Raw genomic sequence first — 20,967 nt, 5'->3', positions numbered from 1 at the left:
CTCGGTGGTGGTATCTGCGGCGGTGTATGCTTCCTCCACTAAACCACCCTCCTCCTCCTCCTCCTCCTCCAACGCAACCTCTGTCTCGCAATCAAGATGTGTCAGCAGCAGCAGCACATCGCCAGCAGTGGGTGTCGCGCGGCGTGGCAGCACAGCGGTGGGCAAGCGTCAGCAGGCCGTGCTGAAACTACTCAGCTTAGGATAGAAGAGGCACACGGCCCACAAACTGCTGCAGGGTCTGACAGAGCAGACCGACCACTGGCTTGCGCCACTGAGCCTCCAACCGGGCATGGTCGTGTGTGACAACGGCCGTAACCTGGTGGCGGCTCTGCAGCTCGGCAGCCTCACGCACATGCCATGCCTGGCCCATGTCTTTAATTTGGTGGTTCAGCGCTTTCTGAAAAGCTACCCACACTTGTCATACCTGCTCGGAAAGGTGCGCCAGCTCTGCGCACATTTCCGCAAATCCCACACGCACGTTGCCACCCTGCGGACCCTGCAACATCGGTTTAATCTGCCAGTGCACCGACTGCTGTGCGATGTGCCCACACAGTGGAACTCTACGCTCCACATGTTGGCCAGACTCTATGAGCAGCGTAGAGCTATAGTGGAATACCAACTCCAACATGGGCGGCGTAGTGGGAGTCAGCCTCCTCAATTCTTTACAGAAGAGTGGGCCTGGTTGGCAGCCATCTGCTAGGTCCTTGGAAACTTTGAGGAGTCTACCCAGATGGTGAGCGGGGATGCTGCAATCATTAGCATCACCATTCCTCTGCTATGCCTCTTGAGAAGTTCCCTGCAAAGCATAAAGGCAGACGCTTTGTGCTTGGAAACGGAGGCGGGGGAAGACAGTATGTCGCTGGATAGTCAGAGCACCCTCATGTCTATATCTCAGCGTGTTGAGGAGGAGGGGGAGGAGCATGAGGAGGAGGGGGAAGAGACAGCTTGGCCCACTGCTGAGGGTACCCATGCTGCTTGCCTGTCATCCTTTCAGCATGTATGGCCGAAGGAGGAGGAGGAGGATCCTGAAAGTGATCTTCCTAGTGAGGACAGCCATGTGTTGCGTACAGGTACCCTGGCACACATGGCTGACTTCATGTTAGGATGCCTTTCTCGAGACCCTCGCGTTACACACATTCTGGCCACTACGGATTACTGGGTGTACACACTGCTCGACCCACGGTATAAGGAGAAGCTTTCCACTCTCATACCCGAAGAGGAAAGGGGTTCGAGAGTGTTGCTATACCACAGGACCCTGGCGGACAAACTGATGGTAACATTCCCATCCGACAGTGCTAGTGGCAGAAGGTGCAGTTCCGAGGGCCAGGTAGCAGGGGAGGCGCGGAGATCAGGCAGCATGTACAGCGCAGGCAGGGGAACATTCTCCAAGGCCTTTGCCAGCTTTATGGCTCCCCAGCAAGACTGTGTCACCGCTCCCCAGTCAAGGCTGAGTTGGCGGGAGCACTGTAAAAGGATGGTGAGGGAGTACGTAGCCAATCGCACGACCGTCCTTGGTGACGCCTCTGCCCCCTACAACTACTGGGTGTCGAAGCTGGACACGTGGCCTGAACTCGCGCTGTATGCCCTGGAGGTGCTTGCTTGTCCTGCGGCTAGCGTCTTGTCAGAGAGGGTGTTTATTGCGGCTGGGGGAATCATCACAGATAAGCGTACCCGCCTGTCAACCGACAGTGCCGACAGGCTTACACTCATCAAGATGAACAAAGCCTGGATTTTCCCAGACTTCTCTTCTCCACCAGCGGACAGCAGCGATACCTAAGCAATACGTAGGCTGCACCCGCTGATGGAAGCATCGTTCTCTATCACCATCAAAAACGGGGACCTTTTTGCTTCATCAATCTGTGTATTCTATTCATCCTCTTCCTCCTGCTCCTCCTCCTGAAACCTCACGTAATCACGCCGAACGGGCAATTTTTCTTAGGCCCACAAGGCTCAGTCATATAATTTTTGTAAACAATTTTTATACGTTTCAATGCTCATTAAAGCGTTGAAACTTTCACCTGAACCAATTTTTATTTTAACTGGGCTGCCTTCAGGCCTAGTTAGCAATTAAGCCACATTAACCAAAGCGATTAATGGGTTTCACCTGCCCTCTTGGTTGGGCATGGGCAATTTTTCTGAGGTACATTAGTACTGTTGGTACACCAATTTTTGGGGGCCCTCGCCTACAGTGTAATCCAATTAATTTTTTGCCCACCTGCATTAAAGCTGACGTTACATCCGCTGTGATGGGCAATGCAATGGGATATATTTATGTACCGCCGGTGGCTTCCTGGCACCCACCCATGCTGTGGGTCCACAAGGAGTTGTAACTGCATGTGTCCACTTCTAAAGAACCCCAGTCTGACTGGGGCATGCAGTGTGGGCCGAAGCCCACCTGCATTTAATCGGACGTTACCTCAGCTGTGATGGGCACTGCAATGGGATACATTTATGTACAGCCGGCGGGTTCCAGGGAGCCACCCATGCTGTGGGTGCACACGGAATTCCCATTGCGGAGTTGTACCTGCCTGTGACTATTCATAAAAAACCGCAGTCTGACTGGGGCATACAGACACCTTGACAGAATGAATAGTGTGTGGCACATAGGTTCTTTCTTGAATTGCCCAGATTTTCACAAATGAAAACCTTATCGAGCATCGGCGATATACAAAAATCCTTGGGTCGCCCATTGACTTCAATGGGGTTCGTTACTCGAAACGAACCCTCGAGCATCGCGATAATTTCGTCTCGAGTAACGAGCACCTGAGCATTTTGGTGCTCGCTCATCTCTATTCACTATCTAAAGGGAAAGCATTGCTCCTTCACTGCTGCTCTATGGGTTTTGATGCTGGAGAGCTTCCCTGCAAGCGTCTGGCCGCACCATCTTGGTCTCACTCCGGAGATCGGTAAAAGCAGAAATTGATCCATTTTTCTGGCTTGGTGAATGCTCACTTTCCCCTCTGTGGCATCTAACATATGTAGATGATAGGTAAAGCCCATAAAAGTATGTGGTACACCACTGTGGACTTGCTATTAGACCCTGGTGATACAGGAGCTCTACACTCAAACAGCCATTCAGCTCCGCAGTCTAGCCACGCCTTCTACTATAAAGCATTCCTGACCCAGCTAGGTACAGTTTTTATAAAAATACACATTGTTACGCCTGTCTGCTCTTAGTTATCGGGGAGATACTCGGCTAAGGCACTACTCGCTCGAGTAATGTGCCTTAGCGAGTATATTCGCTCATCTCTAGTTGTAAGTATAGGTTGTTCTAGCCAGAGCTGGTGCTAATATATAGGTAATGTTTAGAAACCTTCTAAATAAGAATGTTGTGATGTCAATCCATGACTTTTCATTTCCATTTAGCAAAATTATTATTGTGATGTTTCATTCATTATTACCCATGCAAGACTACTTTACGTTTTCTACCATGGCTTATGGTTGGCTTTCAATGTGAAGGATATCAGCAGTACATGGTCCAGTTTTGTAGATAGTGCTTGTTGACCTATTATTATGTGTAGTATGGTAGGTTGTAACTTCATAAATAAATTAGATAATCTGGAATTAAAGGAATGTTTGTTGCAGTAGAACAACTTCCTTTTATACAACAGTAAGTTTTTATCATGAGTTGAGCTTTATTCTTCCATGGCTTTAAAATATTAGAACTTTTGTCTGTATTCTTATTTTATGAGAAGGAATATTTAGTAAAACATAAAAACCTGTGGACTGCATTTCTTATTTTCATTATTTGTGTATCATATAATTTCGAAAGATTCTTTTAAAGTATGTAAATGAGAAAGCCAAACAGCTGTCAGACACTTTGTTCAGCTCTGTGTATCAAATGGCAATGTTCTTCAAACCATCCACATTGTTTTCATTGAACCTATCCAGATATGTGGGCTGTGTTGAAATAATACTGCAAATGCAAACTACAATTTGCATGGCATTTGCTTCACAAAAACAAAGCTAACATAATGTTTACAGCACATTTTTATTATGTTTTGGAGAATTTTAGGCAAATGTTTGAAAAATTAAAAAAATTGACACCACGGGCAAAATGCTAATCCTTATTTAAAAATAATTTATAACCCTTGTACTCAAACCGCATTGCACTAACATACAAATCGTGGATTTGCAAATGCAATATCAGTCCAAGTTTCTCGAACTGATATTCCAATTGCCCATTTATTAGGCTGGCCATGAAAGGATAACTTTCATCTCAATCATTGTTTAGCTGATGGCTAACAGATCTGATTCCCATATCGCCATCCATGTTCATCCATGTGTATGTTTTTTATAGGTTATGAGTAGAGATGAGCGAGCGTACTCGTTTAGGCAAAATACCAGAGCGAGTATTGCCATTTTCAAGTACATGCCCGCTTGTGCCAAAAGATTTGGTGGCCGGAAGGCGGCGGGGGAGAGAGGGGAGGAACGGGGGGGGGGGGGGGGGGAATCTCTCTCTCCCCCCCCCCCCCCCCCCTCTTCCCGCTCTCCCATGCTCACTCCTGCAACTCACCGCTCACCCCCGCCGGCCCCAAATCTTTACTCACGAGTGGGTATGTACTCGAAAATGGCAATACTCGCTCGAGTATTTTGCCTTAACGAGTACGCTCGCTCATCTCTAGTTATGAGTCATATGACATGTCAGCCCCATTCACTTCAATAGAGTTGATGTGCAAAACCAGACACAAACCATGGCCAGTGACAGGGTGTAGTGCTATTTCTGAAAGAAAACAAGTCAATGTCTTGTTTTGTTTTGTTTGTTTTTTTTAATCTTGGACAGCCGCTTTAAGGCTCTTTTACATGCAATGATTATCGCTCAAAATTTGTTCAAACAGCCGAAAAGGAGTGATAATTGTTACATGTAAACGCGGGTATCATGCACTTTTCGTTTGAACAGTTGATTTTAGTTAAACTTAAAATCCATTGTGCAGCCGCTGAAAGACTAGCCAGCAGCCACTAGGAGAACAATGGAATGTTTTGGCAGCTGTTTGCACAGCTGGGCCTGTGTTTAAACACATGCTGGACTCACCAAACAGCTATCGGAGGTCCTTTTACATGCAAATGAAGTTGATAAACTTTTAATGGCCATTAACACTTTATGCAAATGCATTGCTAAATCTTTCAATCTTCTGAAAGATTATCTTTGCGTGTAAAAGGGTCTTTACTAGTAGATGGGACAAACTAAAGGATCAGAATGAAAGATTCCAATTGAATTTGATGCTATCTGACCTCTTGTATTGTGGTGGAATTGACCATTGTCAATGCAAACACATTCTTCTTGATAAACTGAAATTTATAGTAGTAGCATGTACTGTATGGCCTACGAAGAAATCCAGGTGCTAGTAGTTAACAAGCTTTAATCATGTTGAAGGAAGCCGCTGCCAAATGTCAGAAGTTCGAATCAAAATTTGCAGCTTTCGCTAAAGGGTTGTTAGGTGTGCTAATTAACTGAATATTCTAGGTTTCCACTTTATCCTTAAAGCAGAAATGTATTAAAAAGCCACTTTTTATTTACTTGCCTTCTACCCCATACACATTCTTGCTTATTTTATAAAGCACTGTTTAAATATGGACAACATACAAATTCAGTATCGTATTTCAGTGCTTATTTCGGTATATGATTAAGAGTGGAAGGAAAACAGAGTATCCAGATAATATCCACTTAAACTTAGGGAGAAGATATAAACTCTATTGATGTTGCCCTGGGTAGATTTAAGCCCATGGTCCTATGAAGTACTTGTTTGCTTATCAGTGATTTTACTAGTTTACAGTGAATATCGAAGATAGAAAGTATTTTTATAAAAGGCGTTATTCACATTCATTGGGAGCTGTGCTTGAGTACCAAACCAGATCACTGCAGTACAGACAGTGTTATCTGCTTCTAGTGCTATCCATACTGAGATACTGGCCTGGGGATAAGCTGATTGGTGGGAATCCTAAACGGCAGCACCCCCCATCCCTGCTATCCCGAGGATAGATCATCAATAGTAAAAGTCCCGGTTGTTAAAAAATCTTAATAAAATCTGATTTACAAAAAAAAAAAAGTCCCGGTGAACGCCTATAAAAACGAAATGGGCTTGGAGAATAAATTGCTGTTAACCCTTAGTAATCCAATTTTGGGTTCAGGGTTTCCTAGGGGGCTTTCTCTTTCTGCTATTTTATAATGGTGCCATCTGCTGACTAGAGACAGTACTGCGGTATGGGACATGCTGGAGAGGCCCCTGACTACAGAGCGGCCAGTAATCTACAGTAAGAATACCCTGCTGGACGTCTTCCGACATCAGAGCTGTACAGCCTTCAATCAGAATGTCGTCAGACAGTGGATTGGAAAAAGTTAATCGAGAAATCAGTTACCCTTGCAATCTAAGGATACCCTGTCTCTTTGGGTAAAATTCTTTAGTAAATAACTGTGTGTTTCATTTTACTTATGTGATAACCAAGGCCACCTGAAAATCAAATTGAAAAACCATTAAAGTAACAGGCCTAAAGCTGTACCACTGGGAGATACTGATGACCTCATTTCCAGTTCTCATTACAGTCGGGTGCCCTGTTATGTAAGACCTGTGTGGATTCAAATAACCTCACCGCTATATCTAGATCTAGTCTGACTTGCATTTTGGTAAATATGTGCAATATTTATATGTGTGAACATTGATGTCACTGGTGATTGGCAAAACTTTGGACATCTCTATGATATGTTAAAAGTGCAGTTAGTCTTTAAGGGAAATACTTTTAGCTGTGGTCTTGTCACAGCTTTACTAAAGATAGAGGACTTTTTCTGGTAATTTCTCCAATTTTGTTGCATGGTAATAATTTATTGAAAAAGTGTTTCAAAACCAGTAATTAAAATTCTTCATAACTTTTTATAGCTGGAAATTTAGGCTGCTTTCACATCTGCGCTGGAACCTCCATTCTAGCACACAATACAGAAAGAAAAAGTCCTATGTAAAATTCTGGATAGCTGAGTGGAAACCAAATGGACCCCATTATAGTCAATGAGGTCCGTTCGGTTCCGTCATAAGATGAATCCGTTCGGCCAGGGGATTGATTCCCTCTTCCTGCTCCCATAACAGAGCAGGAAAACGGAACCCCTGACACAGATGTGAAAGCAGTTGTACTTTAGACTTATAAATTATCTCAAGCAATAAAAAACATACCTGTAAGGATAAGTAATCTAATATGTTCTCAGTAAAAGCAAGTGCCTTTTGTTAACAAGATGACAACAGTCACATCTGTGCTGAGCAAGTGAGCAGATGCACTCATATTACTGAGGATCCTGTTCCAACCAGAGGCAAAGTATTTCCGACAGGCCTTACTAGCTTCATTCTGCTGCAAGCCACATTCATTCATACATAGTAGGACATTCCTCCCAAAGATAAGACACTCACTCATTTCTCATCTGGCTAATTGATGAAAATTGTGGCTTAAACATCATTTTTTGTGGTTCTCTCCAAAAAGTATAGCAAATGAATCATAGAGCTTTGGCTGAAGGTCATTTAGTAGAGGGTAAGAAAGTAGGTCTACGATTAAAGATCTGTTAACCAGTGGAAGTCTCTGAATTCTTTTTTAATTTGAACTCTATTCGTAGATGCATGAATAATATTAATCAAGTATGGAGCATGTTGAGAGTTGTAATAAAATATAATGGTCGTCTGGGCTCATATCATTGCAGTTATGGATTTAAAAATACTTCTAAGCAAGTATTGCGCATGCGGTGTAAAAAAAAATTTACACAATTGGGGAGAACATAATTCTGTAGACTTTAGAAGCCATTACAACCTGTTGAATAGTCTCAAAGTAAGAACTTTCAAAGTCATTAGCAGAAAACCATGCCAAAGCTAATGTCTAGACCCAGTGCATACCTACCTCCCAAGGGTGCAACATTAACTGGAATATTCCACCATGGAGACTCACACCAAAATGCACATTTTGATACAGATTTGTAGTGGAATTAGCCATTTGCAAATCCACGTTAGACATGCAGATTTTTCCACGTGGCAAAATATTTTGCTGCATGTTGCAGAATATTCAGCCACGTGTGAAGGCACCCTTAGGCCTCATGTCCACGGGAAAAAGAACAATTAAAATCCGCAGCGGATCACCCGCACGCGGATCGGCAACCCATAGGGATGCATTGACCACCCGCGAGTAGATAAATACCCGCGGATGGTCAATAAAAGTGAATAAAAAAAATTCTGGAGCATGAAAAAAAATGGACATGCTCCATTTAGGTGCGGGTCTCCCACGGGGACGGCTCCCGCAGGCTTCTATTGAAGGCTATGGAAGCCGTCTGGATCCGCAGGAGACCCGTACCAGAATTAAAACTCACCTGCTCCGGGCGATGCAGATCTTCCTTCGCGGCAGGATCTTCTTTCTTCGGCCCGGTGGATGTACCCGAAGAAAGAAAATCCGGCCGCGAAGAAGGGAAGACCTGCACGGTCCGCAGCAGGTGAGTGTATTCTTATTTTAATGCCTCATGTCCGCGGGGCAGGAGGGACCCGCTGCGGATTCTCCATGGAGAACCCGTAGCGGGCCTGATTTTCCCCGTGGACATGAGGCCTTAGAGTCCTCTAATATTGATATCTCTATATAGGTAATGATAATATTTTGAGAATACATATATATATTTTTGGAAGAGTAATATATTGTACTAATCAAAGTATATGCAGAGGAAAAACCTCAGGCATTGCCCAAGCATTCTTTTATTTTAAGGGCGAGAGCTTAATGTTTTTAATACGTGACACCCATTGTGTTCTACCGCGTGAACTGACAGTGATTTCTGTGTTTTCTTTCAGACTTGGATTATCACATGTATTTATCTTCAACTATTTTTTGTATGCTTTGGAAGCCCGTGCACAAATCCTCTGACTGATGCAGTGAATGACATTGAAAAACTGGTAAGGCCTTGTTCTGGAAGATTTACTTAAGAAATTATATGGGCATTGTACTTCATGAAGAATTGGTGTTCTAGCTTTTATTAAAAAAAACATGGGCCTGCAACAACTTAGAGGATTATATTACAACAAAGGGGTCATCTGTGGGCCGCTCAACAGATTCCATATTTTAACTGTAAGTTAGAAAATGAAAACCATGATGTGATTGGTTGCAATAGACGACACCGCTGCTGTCTGTGCTAGTTTTTCTACATGTGGCCTAGGCTATACTGTACCTTGGTATGATACAACTGTTGTCTTAAAGCTTTCCTCTAAACTATAAAACTTAGAATACATCGAGTAGCTGAAATCTACTGTGACAATCAGATGATCAATGTGGGTGCGGCTTCCATGACATGTAGATATCTGCTTATGAATGGCTTGTCTGCTCGAACTCAATAGTCTGGATTAGGGGACCTCTTTCTGTGGTGCTCATATCTCCAATAGGACTGATGGGAGAACACCTTTAACTATTTCTATGGGTCACACTAGGATTTAGGACACTGTCTTATAACCATGACTTCCTCTTGGTTTTCTCATGTTATGGCATCTCCTTACTAGGACCTTTTTTCTCTTAAATTTGTTATCCTTTATTACAAAATTACCACCATTTGTACTTTATGCTAAATGCACATGAATGGAATTTCAGAAACTGGATAAAAGGACATGATGGTATATTCAAAGGGCCTGCAGGCTACATTGGCTTGGACAAACAAAAACATCAAAGGCCATACAAATCTCTTGCCATCTCATTTCAAACTACACAAACAGTAAATAACATTGCATAAAAACAATTCTGTACCTACTCACATATTGTATGTCTAAATCAGAAACTAAAAGCCGCATTTGGAATATTTCTTTGATAACTTATAGATACAGATTTTTTGAAGACTTTGTTCTTTTAAGTGATAATTTGCTAAAGTGTACTCTTCATACATTTCACACAAGTACATTTCAGTCCATAAAACCTCAAGAATTATGCATTTTTTAAAGTTGACACTTTCTATTACCGTAGCTTCCATGCTGTCTGTCTCTTCAAGATGCCATATTGTCTGCTCAGTCCATCACCTGTCACCTATATGTTTAAAGCAACACTTGTGTTAATTACATTCCAAGACTGAGTTCATATCTGAATTATGAATTCTGTTTTCCTGTTCCTTCATAGGAGCAGAAAACAGAATCCAAGCTGTGACAGATCCATCATATGACTGACAACAACTGTGCCCAACGGATCCATTGACTGTTAATGGGTTGCATCAAGTTTTATCATGGTGTTCGTCATTTTACCAGAAAATTAGTTCTGTATGCCTAAAGGGGCTGTACCAGAATTTACTTTTATCACCTGATTGGTGGAGGTCTCACTACTGAGACCCCCATCAATTTCAAGAACTATGGTCCCATGACCCCCCCTCTTCTCATCCCTGCGAGTGCACTGCACTTGCCCAAAGTGATTACATTGAATGGAGAGGCAGGTGCACATCTGCGGTGTTAATTCATTCATTTCAATTAGGCTGTCGGAAATAGCCAAGTACAAGTGCTTGACTATCTCCGGCAATCCCATTGAAAATGAATGGGGCAGCATTGCTCACACATTACCGCCTCTCTATTCAGTCTCCCCCTCACTGTAGGGAGTGCTGCGATCCCGTAGGGACCCCTGTTCTTGAGATCAGTGTGGGTCTCTGAAGTGAGACCTCCAAAAAGACTTATCACCTACCCTATGGATAGCTGACAAAAGTTAATTCCGTTGCAACCCCTTTTATGTCCTAATGATATGTCAGATAGGACTTTTTTTACAACAAGAATAGCATAGGGAAACCTGACTGAACAGAACCCAGCAGCAATGTGCACAGAGCCTAAAACTTGCAAAATATACACCACTAGATATTACTCCCAAGTATTCACCATAAGTGTGTTTTTAAGGTTGTTTTAATGTTTTTCAACAGTTCCATAGAAATGAATGGAGTTAAAGCACAAATGTTTTGTTGCAACCACTTTCATGCAAGAGGAACGCGGGACCCCATTCTTGTGATCGGTGGGGGTCATGTGGCTGGTGAATAGATTTAAAGCATGGTACAACAGCATTAAGTAACATAAACCAGAGGGCATTGGGAGGAGATGAGTGAAGTATGGAACAAAAGCAATTGTTTTTAACGTTTGTCAGAAGTCTAGAGAAAGTTTGTAGGAACTTGATGAAGACATGCTCCATAATTGTCAGACATAAATCATGAGATAAGAATATATGGAAAATGTAAGTCAATTCTGAGATATATGTAATCATGTATATACCTATTATACATTGTGTCCTGCAAAATGCATTGTGTACAGCAAGCAGATGACGTATGGCAAACTACTGAATGCCGGATGCAGTGTTTTTGTTTTTTTCATTTCCTGGCTTGTTTTCATATTATTTGATTAAAACTGATATCTTAGTAACACCGTTTTCCATATCTTGGGACTTACCAAGAATAATTTCCATGTGTTTGTACTTCATGTAATTTGATATTCTTGCACTCCACATAGTCCTTAAAGGGAAATTTATGGACTAAACTATCCTTGACTTATTTTATGGCTGTTTGCACTTACCTTGACTAAAACGAAATTGTTACAACACAAATCTGGTCTCTTTTTTTTTCACTTTTTGTGATAAAAACAGATGTGTGGATCAAACATCACTCCTGATTTCCTTCATCACAGGTGTTGCTGTTTTTACTTTTTGATCCATTTTATTGTTACATAAAATGGTTGCATGTTCCCGCTCATTGGTACTGTTTTTTATGAGTACTCATGTGCAGTATGTGCTCAGATTTTCTTTGTTGACCTGGACCTTTGGCAGAGCAACAGTCAATGGTTTGTTTCTTATGTTAGAAATGTTTCTAATACTCCGTGGCGTGCTTGCAATTTGTCAGGTCTTAAATCCCGTTCCTTTCCATTTTTAAAATTGATCTAGGTCCCACGAATAATGTATTGGACACATGTCCATCTGAATATTCGACGTAGAAGACTTGCTTTGCAACGGTAGCAGACAGTTGTTGGGAACAGTTGGTGTTTCTAGATTTGCATGACTAATTCTGCAACATTTTAATGTTCCGTATCCTGTATGAACCTACTTACAAATCTAGTGTGTATATATAGTGTGGCTTGGTTTACATTAACCATAGACACCACATAATGGACAAACATTGTTCTCCTTTATCCTGCCTCTCACGACAGGTATTACTAAGGCTTAATAAGTCTTAGCTTGCGTACGATGGTGCCGACATCAAGATCTCAGTAGCAATATATCTAGCTTAGTGTGAAGGAATTTGTTTAAACACATCAAACCTTTCGGTTCTTCAGACATGTAGAAACTTATGACATCGGCCTGTAGTTTGCTAGCAGTTGTTAGGTACAGTTGTCTTCTTAAAGATAAAAATAAATAAAACGTGAAATGTCTTCATGGTTCTATCACCGTTTGGTGGAACAAATGTGTGAATAGCAGGGGTTGTCCTTTGAAAGGTCTGAGGTTACTGATCAATGCTTGGAAAGACCTAGGAAACTTTTTTAGCTCAATATAGGCATGGATACATAGAAATACTTTGCTTATTTGAAGCAGGTGAATCCTGTTGTGTAGAAAACCTATTGCTTTAATGGTATTGCTTTCCAGTTCTAATTGAGCATGTCACCATAAATGTGAAGTTTGCGAGTTGAAGACCTCATGCTAACCTTTTATGGTTCGCTTCATTTCATCCTGTGTCTTCTCAGTTACATCCATCAAAAGACATTCAATTTAGCAAAGAGGAGGCAAATCTAGAAGCAATTCCAAATATTATAAAGTCAATGCACAAATATTGTGCCAGTTGTCTGGCTTTTGCAGTTTTAAAGATTGGTCAATAAAACTTTATGGATCTTTTACAACATATGTTGGGAAAGAGCAAGATTTATCCTCTATGCACAGTCACCTGCAGACCCAGTAAAAGAAGCCTATATAAAAAATATAAAAGTATTCACATTCATGCTAGACTTTAGTATCATTATCAGCTGACTAGGAGATTCTCTGCGAGAGTACTCTCATGGTCACATAAGGGACAACACTGATATTAAGAAAGACTAACAGTGATTCTCTACTGCAGTGCCACAGCACCCTGGTGTCCCGTAAGAGGCACCGAAGAAAGGGAGGGAGAGAGATTTTCTATTTTTAATTTATGTTTTAACAGGGGTACCGCAAAATAATAATTTTATTTTGCGAAGTTGTACTGTAAACTGAAAAGGGTTGGGAAACACTGCACTGTAATGTGAATGGGAAGGGTCTCCTTTTGTTTTCTGTTCTTTTTAAGCATAGTTCAGTTGCAGCATTAAGCAATGTTAAAGTCAAACTGGTTTCTGGTTAACGGCAAACATATTGTCACTAAAGGTTAACACTGATTTCTAGTAAATTAACGTGGGACATTTATGGAAATATTTGTTTAGGATCTTAAGTGGCTACCTTCACTCTGTATAGATGACAGTAGGACTGTGAGCATTGTATACGGCCTTATTAAAAACAAAGCTACAAAACGTTACTTGGCCATCAAAATCATTTGCCTTGTTTGTCGAATAAATAGGGTTTGGGATGGTTTATTTGCATCCACTTTACAAGCTTTGCCAGCATCTTTTGAAAAAAAAATCTTTGCAAACAGCAATTTATAATGAAAGTATTGGAGCCAAAACCCTAATCCTGAAATTTGGCTCCCTTCTACAACTGTCACGAATGGATTGTGTTGAATAACCGTTGCTCAAACAGCTTTGTTATATGGTTGACATTAAATGCTAAAACCAACCTGGTTTAATCCATTACAAATTCTTATCAGTATATTCCTGCAGGTTTGTCTGTAAGGCCTTAGTCAGATGGGCGTTTTTTTCGCGAGATTTGCGCATGCAATTCGCGCATATATGGAACCAATGGTTCGCTATGGTATCGGTCACATGTCCGCTTTTTATGCGGATAGGCGATAAATTATAGGACACGACGATTCGCAGATCGCGCCTGTCTGCGTTCGGCGTTTTATGTGCGCACCAAAATCATTTACTGCAGCTAGCTGCGTTTTTTCGCTGGCGAGCACACCGCACTGTACTACCGTCATCTGGCGAGTGCATAGTCTTGTAGGATGTGAGAACTTGAATGAAATGGCAAAGGCTGACAAGGTGGTCGTAATATGGAGGCTTAGTTTCATGCGCACGGCGATTTTACTCCGGTCAGACGGGCGTTTTGATGCGACAATAAACGCGGCTAGGTGCTGATTTTTCCCGCGATTTTTCACCCCCGGTCACACGATTTGCGCATGCGCATCCGTCATGCGATCCGCAAATCGCGCGAAAAAACGCCCGTCTGACTAAGGCCTAAAGCGCATTTACACGGAGCGATGATCGCTCAAAAAACGCTAAAAAGTGATTGTTTGAGCAATCAGTCTAAATGCGCGGCCATCGTGCACGTTTCGTGCACTGCTAGCTGATCGTTCAATTCAGTCCAACCTAAAAATCGTCATTCGGCCTTATCAGGAGTTCTCCACGGGGAGTGAAGAATCCCATCGGAGAACAAAGGAACTGAAAGCAAATAAGAGCCCTCCGGCTGTTAACTGCATTCAGCTAAAGGCTTCATTTGCACACTAAATAGCTATTAAGTAGCTGAGTAGCTACTTAATAGTTTATGCAAAATGATCGCTCAAAACTGTCACTCAAACTGTTGTTTGAGTGATCATTGCTCCGTTTTAATGGTCCTTTAGGCAGAGAACACTGCAAGGTTATTTTTATTAAAGGTGTTTTTTATAGGCAACTTACTTCCCATTATTGAGTGCCGATTTTTCTATTCTTTTTTTCTCTCTCTCATTGACGCGTCATTGACGCGCACTGCGTCACGGCGGGGAGGGGCAAAAACAGACACGTCACAGCGGGGAGGAGCCAAAAACTGGGGCGAGGTCGAACACGGCTTAATGCTCGTTCGAGTAACTAGCACCATCGAGTGTGCTAATACTCAAATGAGCATCAAGCTCAGCAGAGTATGTTCGCTCAACTCTAGTTGCTAGTATAAGTGACAAATGGTTGCTCATACCGGTACATTCATTTCCCCAACTAGGAGTGGCTCCAAAACAGAGATTAGGTGCAAATCTTATTATATTCCTTTTTAACTTATGTTCCACCCCTGATTTTGTCTTCTAAATACTGATACAAAATACTAACCAAAATGTTTCAAGGTGAATATGCCATAAGAATGATGTAAACTGGTGCAATAAATTATTTGACTAATGGAAAAGATTTCTGTTATGTAAATCAATCACAGGGGCAGAATTGTCTAATAATCAATCAGAAAGCCCTTCACAGTTTAGACAAAGTGTAACTAAAATCAATAAACTTTATTAGATATATTTAAAACCAAATAACACAAATAGGGCACTACACACAAAGCCTCTATATTTCAAGAGGTTTACAAGTCTCTATCACGAAAGAGACTATCACCACGGGTTTCTATATATCAAGAGACCCTGATATGGGTACACTCCTGGTAAGTGGTGAGAAGAAAAAACGCAGGAACTAATAGATCAAAAATTCCTTTTTTAATTACTTTTCCCCAACTTTGTGTCCTTCTTCTACACGTGTTCGTATTTAAGAATATTTTATTGGGGTGGATTAATTCTCATCATCACCCCAAGATTTCTTTTGATACGTGTTTATAGCAAGATGCAAAGTGGGAAAGTATTTATTTCTCCTTTATTTTAGGATTATGGAATTATTTAGGTGATAGTATGGTAGAGGCAGTTAGTATATGGTGTTATACTGTCTCCAAATGTCTCAATACCATCACCTTATATACTTTCGTAGTGTAAAGAAAAAGGTACAGACAGTAACCTTCTTTTGAACAAGATTACTCTTAGAGCAAACACTTCATATTTTCTCATATACTTCAGATGTCAACTAGTAGTACTATATATAATCTCAGTCTAGGTCTCAAGTCTCTCAACGCGTTTCACCGTTCATAGAACGGATCATCAGGAGATCTTATTAGTTAGTACCATCTGTATGTAGTCGTATCTGTTCCAGTGTTTTTAAGAACAGTAACATAAATCAATATCTGTTCCAGCGTTTTTAAGAACAGTAACATAAATCATGTATCTCACTTCTATAGCCCTTCTATTTAGAGGAGCAGAAAGACAGTGGCTGATGTCGTCAATGTATTATTTGATTATTTAGGCAAGTAAGCACCGACCACGTAAGTAGTATTCGTTTATCTGAGCATCCTCAGTGAGCTAGAAAAGCAATTATTCAGTGCACTGTAATAACAGTTCATATATTGTGCACATGAATTTCTTTAAGCTTTCTTTTTTATATATGTAGCTCACAGGTTGCTCTACTACCTAGTAGAAAGATTTTCATATGTTCTACTGGTATTAAGCGTATTATCTCTTTTTATTTTTTGCATCTAGCTGGCAAGGGTAACAAGACCCTATGATAGATGCGATTGCTGTACCATACGGGGAGTATGACCTATATCTCATTGGCATCTCCTTAGTAACTCAATCGCATCCATATTCATTGTGAAACTGCAAAGTGTATGCAGAAATCACAGTATGCTAGAAAGCAAGCAATATCAGAGACTAGCATAAGTAGGTTATCATTCTAAATAAAGGTGCAATTTTCCTTGCTATAGGTTATTTAGTCTTTTCTGCTATGCTATAGGAGTGTCCATATGTATAGGATCAGAGCGGTAGCGCCTCTGGCCTTGGTGGTAGGTCAGGGCTATCATAGCTTATAATGGTAAATACTGCTGACAATGATTGTTCATTGTTAAATTTCATCTTACGAATTATAATTTTGGTTGAAATGATCAAAACTGACAAACTTTAGACTGATATGTAGGCTTTGTTAACATCTGATCTGTATGTTCCTTCTTAATATAATAATGGGTATGACTTTGCCATTAGGCTGCATTCACACAAACGTATATCGGCTCGGTTTTCACGCCGAGCCGATCTACGTCGTCCTCATCTGCAGGGGGTATGGAAGAGCCAGGAGCAGGAACTGAGCTCCCGCCCCCCTCTCTGCCTCCTCTCCGCCCCTCTGCACTATTTGCAATGAGGAGAGGTGGGGAGGGGGTGGGGCTAATTTGCGTCACTTAGCCCTGCCCACGCCCCCCCTCCTTTCATTGCAAATAGTGCAGAGGGGTGGAGAGGAGGCAGAGAGGGGGCGGGAGCTCAGTTCCTGCTCCTGGCTCTTCCATCCTCCCCTCCTTGCAGATGAGGACGACGTATATCGGCTCTGCATGAAAACCGAGCCGATATACGTTCGTGTGAATGCAGCCCCCAGCAGGAATTAAAACATTAGCCATGTTTCACACAACTTTGATTTCACTTGGCAAGCACCAAGAAAAATGCCAATATTGAATATAAGAATTTTGAATTATTTTACTGTGTGTCGAAATATGAGGTACTTGGTGCATATTTGGATTGGAATGTGTGTACCCATCTGTCCTAGCAACTAAACTAGCATGTCCATGGCTGTCACATGGTCCAATGATTGGTCCAACAAACGTTCCTCTGAAAGTTTTTGCCCGAGTATTGGACCATCTAAAAGTCCCTTTACCTTTCTCTGGGCCATCAGTGAAAATATTAGTGCAGTCGTATGTGACCATATGAATACATATTTATTATTGGAACTACAGGACAGAAATAATCTAACTTGGGAGGTTATAAGAATATATCACCAAGATATAGATTTACATTTATGTTATTGATCATGATTATGCTTTTCTACAAAGTCAAGCCATTCCATATTTTTTCAGCCCACAATTTAAGTGGCTAAAAAATGAAATTTGCTAGGCTTTACTTAACCCTTGTAGTTTGACCTGCCTGTTTTTGACTTTAGGGCTAATTCAGCTGTGCATGCTTAAAATATTTCCAATTGCAAAGTGCTCTACAACATGCTGGTCTTTGATCTGATGTGATAGTGATAAGATGAAAGACAACATGTGAACTTTATGTGCATGTCCTGTGGATATTCGTTGTTGAAAACAAGTAATGCTTGATGAGTGACAGATTTTTTTTTGTAATCAGATTGTGATCATGTATGAGGATGATCACTGCATCTAATGACCTTTTTAATTATCAATTTATTGAATTTAACCTGAAATGTTGAAATGCTATTTCATGAGCATTAGTGGCCAGTGCTAACGATTGTATCTTGCCAATAATTGCTGAGCTGCACCTCAACTTGCAACTTCAACCTGACAAATATTCATACGTTGTGGGAATTGGCAGCCGCCACTAGCACTCATGTGCTAGCATCGGTAACGTGTGTCTTCAAATGGGTCTTGATGTGTCAATCACTGCAGATGATCTTTATGATTCGATGAATGGCTATGAGAGATTTAGGTTTCAAAATGTGTTTTTTTTTTTCTTTTTCTATAGAGTATCTAATAAAATCAGGGGTATGGCATAAAAAATGTCACCCTGTTGGAATCCAAAATCCCACTGTAATATAGGAGTCTTTTTCTATATCTATCTATCTATAAACTTGGTACATATATAACTCATCCCATGGGGACAAATTTGATGGGGGTAACACAGCCCCACTACACCTGGTGTGTTTGCTCCCACCAGCACTGAGCCTTCATCTACCACACAGCCTCACACCAACACGGTTCTATCATGACCTCATGCAGCTCGGAACCACTACTACCAGAGTGCAGCTGCCATTTTAAATCAGTTGTCGCCGGAGCAATTTCAACCAAACCTGGTACATATATAACTCATCCCATTGGGACAAATTTGGTGGGGATAAGAAAGTCCCACTACCCCTGAGGGGGAAGGGGGAGGGAATGTGTGTGTAGGATGTGTGCATGTTTGTATGTGAAAAATGAAATACACGGGCAATGCTGGGTAATCACCTCAACTCATGAACACCTAGTGCAATTTTAGCCAAACTTGGCGCATATATAACGCATCCCATGGGGACAAATGTGGAAGGGATAACACAGCCTACTATCCCTGGTGGATGGAGGGGTGTAGAATGTATGTATGTGTGTATGTGTGTATGTGCTGCCATAACTCATGAACACCTGGAGCAATTTCAACCAAACTCGGTACATATATAACACATCCCATGGGGACAAATTTGTGGGGCATGAGACAGCCCCACTACACAACGTGGGGGGAATGCCGGAATTGCACTTGAGCAGATGGTTTTTATTTGACAGTCTTAGATTACACAGACTACCTCCTCATCATCATACACTAATCTGTTACACAGACAACCTCCTCCTCTTCAAATACTAATATATTACACAGACCTCCTGCTCCTCAGATAATAATATCTTACACAGACTACCTCCTCCTCTGCTCCAACTACCACACAGCTTCCCACCAGCACTAAGCCACTATGTACCACACAGAAATGAGCCCAGCACCCACTCTTATGAAAGCTGTTCAAAAGAAAATCTGTGTTTCCCAGAGCAACCAATGACAGCGCAGCCTTCATTTTACCTCAGTAGTATAACAAGTGAAAACTGAGCTGTGATTGGTTGCTATTGGCAGCAAAAATTACCGGGGACGTCGATGATTTTTTGATTTTTAATTATGCCAGTATTACACAGACCTCCTGCTCCTCAGATAATAATATCTTACACAGACAACCTCCTCCTCCTCGAATACTAAGACTACACAGACGACTTCCTCCTCATCATACAATAATCTATTACACAGATGAACTCCTCCTCCTCAAATAGTAATATATTATACAGACCTTCTGCTTCTTTAGATAATATCTTACACAGACGACCTCCTCCTCATATACCAATATATTACACAGACGACCTCTTCCTCCTCATATACTAATATATTACACAGATTACCTCTTCCTCCTCATTTACTAATATATTAAATTAACACACAAACACATATATATATATATATATATATATACGCACACACACACATTTAAATTCTTTTCGTGTCTAAAAATAAAATACATGGACAACGCCTGGTAATCAGCTAGTCTAATATAAAAAATCCTACATGCTTTTTCTTGCACCACACTTTGACCCCTTTGCATGACCTTTGGTGGATGATTTTGGTGTCCTTAGATTTGTTACATCCTCACTCATAAAATTTGAGTTTGATACATTGAGTGACCGGTCAGGCCAGGTCAAAGTTCCTATATTAAGCCTAGCGGCGCAGTTGTGCTTCAGCCAACAGTGCCGCTAGGGAGAGCCAAGTGTTGCTGACATTCATATTAAGTGCTTACCAATCTGACTGTTGCCATGTCCCCAAAATGTGGAAGACCAAGACGTGGATGGCGAACAGTTCAAGCCAAATCCTCGGCTCAACAGTTCTTAAGACATTTACAACCATTTTTCCGAACATTTTATGTTCGTGTAGTGAACATCAGGTCAGTCTAGTTATCATAAAAAACCTTGTGGTGATGGTGCTTTTTCTGTGCAACTGTATGATCTTGTGTAGTAAGCAGAGGATAAGCAAGATTTAATGATTTGAGTCTTGTTACTTCCGTAATATCTGATTTACGGGGCATTAGCTCACCATAAACATTAGATCCGGCTGGCATTAGTTTTATGAGGTGCATTAATGCTCTAAGGTGTCCTAATTTTAAAAAAAAACTACTTACCCTCGAAGTTTGCACGTATTATCATTTCTCAACATAATCTTCCTCTTGATGTACACATTTTTCACAACGTTGACCCCATGATTGCATGGTCACTGCGAATGCTCCCTTTAGGGGTCTGTTTTGCTAACTGCAGCTGCTATGTACTGGATGATGTTGCCGTCTGTCTGGGGGTGCCTTCACACTTGCGAAACAATCGTGTGATGCGAGTGGAGTGTGATGAGTGGAAACGCAGAATTATGAAACCAATGATTTTCAATGTTTTCATTCTCATTGTTATGTTTTTCACTCATGCGATGTGTTGTGAAAAAAATAAATCGCAGCATGTCCTAGCTTTTTGCTTTTTTTTTTGTTTGTTTTCTTTAAATCTCCCATATTTCCCCATGGAGCCTCCTTTTAATGGCAATGC

At 41.3% G+C, this 20,967-nt stretch overlaps 1 protein-coding gene across 1 annotated transcript in view; it reads left to right on the top strand.

Moving 5' to 3' along the window:
• KITLG (KIT ligand) overlaps window positions 1–20,967 on the top strand; it is an 81,592-nt gene that overhangs the window by 23,334 nt on the left and 37,291 nt on the right. The window contains exon 2 of the mRNA XM_066591497.1: window positions 8,799–8,900. Coding sequence (XP_066447594.1) covers window positions 8,799–8,900 — 102 coding nt within the window. The remainder of the gene's footprint in view (window positions 1–8,798; window positions 8,901–20,967) is intronic.

Source organism: Eleutherodactylus coqui, chromosome 2 (assembly GCF_035609145.1).
Source record: "Eleutherodactylus coqui strain aEleCoq1 chromosome 2, aEleCoq1.hap1, whole genome shotgun sequence".
In the NCBI taxonomy this organism is placed as follows: Eukaryota; Metazoa; Chordata; class Amphibia; order Anura; family Eleutherodactylidae; genus Eleutherodactylus; species Eleutherodactylus coqui.
The sequence above is the reverse complement of the archived record's forward strand: the minus strand, read 5'-3'. Positions and strand labels throughout refer to the sequence as shown.